Source organism: Camellia sinensis, chromosome 4 (genome assembly GCF_055761805.1).
Source record: "Camellia sinensis isolate YWXY chromosome 4, ASM5576180v1, whole genome shotgun sequence".
NCBI classification, from domain to species: domain Eukaryota; kingdom Viridiplantae; phylum Streptophyta; class Magnoliopsida; order Ericales; family Theaceae; genus Camellia; species Camellia sinensis.
Window position 1 is genome coordinate 15,194,271 of NC_138964.1, and position 8,025 is coordinate 15,202,295.

An 8,025-nucleotide genomic window follows, 5' to 3' on the forward strand; every position below is an offset into this window, starting at 1 on the left:
CTCAAACAACTTCTCTCCCCTTCTGGTACACCTCCTCCTACTGCTTTGTCTGTAACCCCAGGTAACTCTTCTTGGTATTTTGACTCTGCCTGTTGTAATCATATGACCTCCAATTCTACTATCTTTTCTTCCTTCTCCTCATCTCCTCATTTTCCCTCAATTCATACTGCTGATGGTTCCCTCATGTCTGTCCGTCATGTTGGTACTGTTTCCACCTCTTCTTTATCTATACCTCAAGTTTATCATATCCCTGCTCTCACCTTAAACCTTATTTCCATTGGTCAATTATGTGAACTTGGTCTAACTGTCACATTTTCTGCTACTGATTGTTTGGTACAAGACCCTCAGACGGGGCAGACTATTGGGATCGGCCGTAAGCGTGGACGTCTCTATGAACTCATTCACCTTCATGTTCCTACCTCTCCTCAGATCGCTACTCCTACATCTACTTCCTCATTATCTCCCTTTCATCTTTGGCATTGTCGCTTAGGGCATATGTTTGTTAATCGCTTAAAGTCTTTGGTTTCTAGTGGACAATTGGGTCATGTAATTCCCGATCATGTCGATTGTATACCCTGTCAACTTGCCAAACAACCTGCTTTATCATTTAATAAAAGTACTTCTGTTTCCCTTGCACCTTTTGATCTTATACATTCGGATATTTGGGGACCCTCCCCTACTACTACTATGGGGGGATCCCGCTATTTTGTTGTTTTTATTGATGATTTTTCCCGGTTTACTTGGCTTTTTCTCATGAAAAATAGGTCTGAACTTAAACACATTTATTATAGATTTGCCCAAATGGTCCACACCCAATTCTCCAAAGCCATCAAAATTTTTCGCTCTGACAATGCTATGGAATATCGGGATTCCGATTTCCTTTCCTTTCTTCAGCATCATGGTACACTGCCTCATCGTTCTTGTGCTGGTACGTCCCAGCAAAATGGCCGCGCTGAACGGAAACATAGGCATATTCTTGACACTACTCGCGCTCTCCTTCTCTCTTCTTCCTGCCCTGAAAACTTGTGGGGGGAAGCTGCTCTCACTGCTGTTTACACTATCAACTGTGCTCCTACCCCTGTCATCCATAATCAAACTCCCTTTGAACGTCTGCATGGCACTCCCCCTCCTTACGTCAATCTCCGGGTTTGTGGCTCTGCCTGCTTTGTTCTACTTCAATCCCGTGAACACACCAAGCTTGAACCTCGTTCTCGTCTTTGTTGCTTTCTTGGGTATGGAATTGAACATAAAGGCTTTCGCTGTTGGGATCCTCTCTCTAAACGTCTTTGTATCTCCCGCCATGTCGTTTTCTGGGAGCACCAAATGTTTTCCTTGCTATCCTCCTTTCACTTACCCGCACTTTCCACTACTGTACTGTTTACTAATCCTTCCATAGATCTTTTTTCTGCTGATTTGATACAGGTTCCTGCTTCATCGAGACGCCCTTGCTCACTCCTGATCCCGTCCAGCCTGCTCTCCCTGAAGGTCTACCTCTTATTGCCACACCTCTTTCTCCACCGGTTCTTCCTCCCACCGATCCTCCTACGGGTTGACCACGCCGGGTAACTCAACCTCCTATCCATCTTCGTGATTATATTGTTGGATCTGCTGCCTTCTTTACTTATGAACCTACCTCCTATCGTGAGGCTTGTACTAATTCTCTTTGGCAGCAAGCTATGACTGATGAACTCCAGGCCTTGGACAAAGCTCATACTTGGGATCTTGTTGATCTTCCTCCTGGCAAGACTGCGATTGGCTGCAAATGGGTTTACAAAATCAAAACACATTCTGATGGCTCTATTGAATGCTACAAAGCTCGTCTTGTTGCCAAGGGTTTCAACCAGGAATACGGTATTGATAATGAGGAGACATTCTCTCCTGTTGCTCGGCTTACCTCTGTTCGCAGTTTACTTGCTGTTGCTGCTGCTCGCCACTGGGGGCTCTTTCAGATGGATGTCAAAAATGCTTTCCTCAATGGTCATCTTCTTGAGGAGGTCTACATGCAACCTTCACCTGGGTCCACTTTTCCACCTCATCAAGTTTGCAAACTATGGCGTGCTCTCTATGGCCTCAAGCAAGAGCCTCGTGCTTGGTTTGCTACGTTCAGTTCTGTCATTCATGACTTCGGGTTCACCTCTAGCTCCTATGACTCTGCTCTTTTATACGGACTACTTCTCATGGTACCACTCTTCTTCTTCTGTATGTGGATGATATGATTATCACTGGTAATGATGAAGCTGGTATTCTCCACCTCAAACAGTTTCTCCACCGCCAGTTTGAGATGAAGGACCTTGGTACTCTTAACTACTTCTTAGGCCTTGAAATCTCTCATGATTCTACTGGTTCCTATTTGTCCCAGGCCAAATATGCATCCGATCTTCTGGCTCGTGCTGGTCTTACTGATTGCAAAACTACCTCTACTCTAGTTGATCCTCAGATTCGTCTCACTCCTCTCGATGGGACTCTTCTCTCTGATGCTACTCTTTATCGCCAGCTCGTCGGCAGTCTTGTCTATCTCACAGTAACTCGTCCTGACATTGCCTATGCTGTTCACATTGTCAGTCAGTACATGTCGGCTCCCCGCACTCCCCACTATACTGCTCTACTCCGCATCCTTCGCTACTTCAAAGGCACTCTGTTCCATGGCCTTCACTTCTCTGCTTCCTCCTCTCTTGAACTGCGTGCCTTTTCCGATGCTGATTGGGCTGGGGATCCTACGGATCGACGCTCTACCACGGGTTTCTGCTTTTTCTTAGGGGATTCTCTTCTTGCTTGGCGTAGCAAAAAACAATCCCTCACTGCCCGCTCTAGCACCGAAGCTGAATACCGAGCTCTTGCTGATACTACTCAGGAACTTCTCTGGCTTCGCTGGCTCCTTGCTGATATGGGTGTTTCTTCTTCTGGTCCTACCCCTCTCTATTGTGACAATCAAAATGCCATTCAGATTGCTCACAATGATGTTTTTCATGATCGCACCAAACATATTGAGATTGATTGTCATTTCATTCGCCAGCATGTTACATGTGGTACTGTTCATCTTCTCCCTATTGCTTCCGTCGATCAACCCGCTGATATCTTCACTAAGGCTCATCCTCCTGGCCGCTTCAATGATCTTGTTTCCAAACTCAACTTGGTTGATGCTTTCCCTCCTTGAGTTTGCGGGGGGATATTAGTGTATGATTGTAAATAGCTTTAGCATGTTAGTGTATGATTAGCTTTAGCACTTTCTCTTTTATAATGTAAATTCTTTATGCTTTCGGTGGGCATCCAATGCATCACATTCTCTCTATAAAGAGAGTGCATTCTCTTTGTAAGAAATATACAATAACAGAAACAATTCAGTGTCTCTCTCTCTCTCTATCCTCTCTCACTCTTTCAAACTAATATTTCACTGATTATTGTCCAACCATGTTTTTTAATATATTTCATTCACTCATCATTACTTTGGCACTCACCGATAGTAAAGATAACGTAGGTTTTTGATTGGTCACAGCCTTCGCAAATGCATCATCATTTCATCACCTCACCAAAGTTTTGAATTACGTTCTTACTTAGAAACTCAATAAGCTCAAACAGGAAGTAAAAATCAATCATATTAGAAATGACACATTGTTGATGTAACAAAACTATTTCATTGCAAAAGCCATATATAAATTTAATCGAACAGGAAATGAAATCAATTGAACATATCATAAATGACACATCCTTGATATTGAAAACCATTTCATTGCAAAAGGCATAAATAAGCTTACAACTGTTGAAATTACTACACCAAGAGAGGGCAAAAAACATTCTTAACTAGAAGGAAGAAAAAAACTAGAAAGGAAACAAATGAAACATTGAAATGGAGACGACACCGATTATTTTCCAAAGAAATGCCATCAAACATCAAATATGGTTTCCATGCATGGATGGATGAAAGCCGATGGACACATTTGTATATTCTCAATATCATAAGGACGCAGCTTCAAATTGCAAACCTTCCTAAAACTTCTATCCTTGAAGTTGTAGGATATGACTTGACAAGACAGGTAGAAGATCAAGCATAAATTCCCTTCAATTTCTCCTCCAAGGAAGCAAAGCACTTCTACTTCATACATTATCCCTGGAAAAGTCAATGCACCCATCTCAAGGTCAACACGATATTTCACAAACCAGTGAGAATAGTCGCTCTCCAACCCCCACACATCAAACTGATTACCCCAATTTTGAATAGATTCAATGAACAGTAGATAACCTCCAGACTCCCCAAAATACGCCGGGGACTTTGCAATACTATATGGCATTGGGAATGGAAAGGATTCATTTCGATTAATATCATAAGCTAATGATGTTTCTGAGTGGCGACGAAGCCAATGGATCTTACCATCAGAGAATACACCATTTGCAATTATCATATCCAATGGGTAAATAACGGGCACAGAATTCACCCAAGTTCGAGTTTCGGGCGAATATACAGTACTTCGGTATTCAGGGCTGAGGTCTCTTCTGGAAATGAGAGCAATTATTTTGTAGTGAAGTGAAAGAGAGGGGTCAAATGCTAAGTTGATGGAAACTATGTGGTCGTACTGACCCCCATCAACAGGCCTAGGAATGGTGGAATATTGCTGGGTGGTAGGGTTGAGAACATAGCAACGGCTGTGATTACAACAATCCAAACCGGGACAAGAGGAAGTGCAGAGCAATAAGCCATTACAGGACTTGGAAATAATGACAAGGTCGCGGTTATCGAAGAAATCGAGATATAGCGGAGCAATTGAACTGTTGTGTTTAACAAGACCATTGAGAGATACGTGATTGAATTTGATATTGTGAGAAAAGCGAGAATACCTTCGTAAGAAGAAAGAGGAAGGAGATTTCGGAGAAATCCAGCGTTGAAGAACGTAAGGATCCGAAATGAGAGAGCACCATCTCTTGGATACGGTCTTGAATCGGAATAGAGGTTTCGCCGGTAGGCGTATGAGGATCCGGCTGAGCAGATCGTCGTCTCCGATCACTTTTTCGGCGGCGGTGAGAGTGAGGGTGGCGGTGGTGTTTACAGAAAGACGGCGACGTTGGCGGCGTTGGACTGAGGAGGACGCCATGGCGGCGGAGGCGGTGGTGGAGGAGGTCGATCGGGAGGTGAGGCAAGGGAGAGGGAGAGGGAGAGGGAGAGGGAGAGGAATAGGGTTAGGGTTAGGGGTGGGGAAGGAGAAGAAGGAGAAGAAGAAATAGGAAGAGTGGAGAAGAAGGGATTATACATAGCGAAGAAGAGAGCTTGGTGAGTATTCTCCAATCTGGCAAATTGCAATGCAAACTCCCACTCAGCTCTCACCCCAGCTCTGATACATACATTTTTGCTTCTTTGCTAGCAGTCGTTAGCCTTTCCCTCCCCGTTTGAATTGGCTGATTTGAAAAAAACAAAAAAATAAAAATAAAAATAAAAAAAATAATTAGGGTGTTCGGTATGAGTTTTTTTAATTAAGTTTTTTAAGAATTTATTTTTTTTGGGATTTTTTGTTAAGGTCTTTGGTATTAAAATTTTATAGCATAAAGGACACTTAATATTTTCATAATGTCAAAGGTCGCTTAACATCGATCCAGAGAAAATTCGATCTAGAGAATTTCTCTAGACAAATGACGGAGAAAATTATAAATTTTTCTGGACACATCACAGAGATAATCTCACCAAAGAATTTCTCTGGATTCAACCCAGAGAAATTTCCCTCTCCACCCTAGAGAAATTTACTCAACTCTAGAGAAAATTCCCTCCAACTAGAGAAATACACTTGTGTTGTCTGCAGTTTGATAGCTTCAATGATTTGGATGCATGTTCACAAAAAAAATCTCACCACAGAATTTCTCTGGATTCAACCCAGAGAGATTTCCCTCTCTACCCTAGAGAAATTTACTCAACTCTAGAGAAAACCCCCTTCAACTAGAGAAATTCACTTGTGTTGTCTGCAGTTTGATGGCTTCAGTGATTTGATCCAACATTATTCTTATACTACAAAAAGAGACTTGATCTAATAACCATATTTATGTCTATGTTCATAATGAATTCAACATACAAAGCAATCCTTGGAATTTCTCTGGGTTCTAGACTTTGAACATTCAAATTTCTCTAGACAAACATTCAAATTTCTCTAAATTAATATCAAATTTCTTTGGATCTCTGGACTAACATAAAAAACCCTTGAACCTTTTTTAAATTTCTTTGGACTAACATTCAAATTTCTCTGGATCTCTGGACTAACATCAAAAACCCTTGAACCTTTCACAAATTTCTCTGGACTAATATTCAAATTTCTCTGGACCAACATCAAATCTCTTTGGATCAACATTCAAATCCATCTATCTATCTAGAGAAAATTGAACACCATAGAAAAAATTAAACAAGGCAGAGAAAATTAACCAAACCAGAGAAATTTTGCAAATACTCCACTGCCATAAAGAAAGGTCTTGGGGAAAATCACTTATCGTGAACATCAATCCAAGTAATATACATATATCGAGAGAACTCTCTGGACTTTTTAGAGAATTTCTCTCTAGAGAAATTATGGAAAGACTAGAGAAATTCTTTGAATTCCAATCTAGGGATTTTCTCTGGATTTCAAGTGAACCATAAAGCATAAAGTTTGTTTGGTTGCTAAGAAAAATAGACAAAAAATAAAATGTTCAATAAAAAAATACATAAAAGTGCAAAATATTTTGTAATAATTATAATTTTCTCTTGATTGTAATAACAAGCTCTGTTTTTAACATATATATATATATATATATGGATCTATAAATTTCACAAACATTTGCAATCATCAATATAATCCACAACATAACATTTATCACTTTTTTATATTTTATATTTTTTTTTCTTTTTCTTGCAGTTAACTCATCAGTTCACTTGGGTGAGTTTGCAATGGACAAAACTGGGATGTCTATAGAAAGACAAAGCAATCTCAAGTCATTAGCATTTAAAAGATATCAGTTATACATTCTACATCTATGAAACAGATACATGAACTGGCTCAATAGCCCAAATATCAGATAAGCAGTTCAAACTCGTGTAACATAGTTCACTCTTTCCATACTGAATCGTTTATCTGCGGACTGGTGGCTTCTCTAGAACACTCCAAAGCTTCTGCTGCAGTTGAAGGCTCGTGAATTACGCTTGACAATGAATTTGATCTTCCAACTTTACTACTATTCTTCTCTCTTGTATTACTGATTAGACTTGAAAAAGCTCTGTTTTTCTCTACAACTGAAATCAATAGAGTGTGTTTGGGCGTAATTGTTAATATTATTATTTGTTTTCTAGTTTTCGTTTTTCTTAAGAGTCGTGACACAAGATTCTCACCACCGACCAACCCACCTCCTCTCTCTCTCTCTCTCTAGCCTTTCGCTCTAGTGAAGGGATCATCAAACTTAAACTCTCCCGAAAGAGCTAGCGTTACGAAGATCGGAATTTTCAATTCCAAACGCGGCAGCAGATGATACCAGCTAAAAAATCGATGGAAGACCTTTATACTGTGGTTCAATCGGAGCAAGAGTGGCCGATGAGTTCTTGACATAGGGCTTCTTGGATTGATTGAGCTGGATCAACGAGAGAGAGAAGAGCAGCGAAAAGAGAGGAGAGGTGAGGTGTGAGTCTGAGAGAGAGAGAGGTGAAGGTTTGAAGCCCTGAGCTATACCAAATTTCTCTGTAATATATAGGTGTGGACTTGAATGACTTTAGACATCATAAAATAATATTATGAATCTCTTCCATTACTAAAAATGGGAGAGGGACTTTAGACTAATTTTCTCTTTTTTTTTTGTTGTTAGTAAATATTTTTAAAATTTTAAGTTTTTTTTTTTAGATGTATCTTACTTTGATGTGTTTAAAAAGTAAAATATTTGTGAAAAAATATTTTTAAAAAATAATAAATACCCAAAAATACGAAAAATGTACTAAATTTTTATTTTTATTTTTATTTTTTTTGTATTTTTGATATTTAGTGAATTTTTAAAAAAAATCACTAAAATTATACTTTTTAAGTGTATTTATGT

At 39.8% G+C, this 8,025-nt stretch overlaps 1 protein-coding gene across 1 annotated transcript; it reads right to left on the reverse strand.

The window, feature by feature from the left end:
• Window positions 1-3,881: 3,881 nt before the first annotated feature.
• On the reverse strand, window positions 3,882-5,084 carry LOC114317312 (F-box protein At5g07610). Its single transcript, XM_028264018.2, has one exon. The coding sequence runs from the start codon at window positions 5,082-5,084 to the stop codon at window positions 3,882-3,884; it is 1,203 nt and encodes a 400-aa protein (XP_028119819.2).
• Between the last annotated feature and the right edge of the window lie 2,941 nt (window positions 5,085-8,025).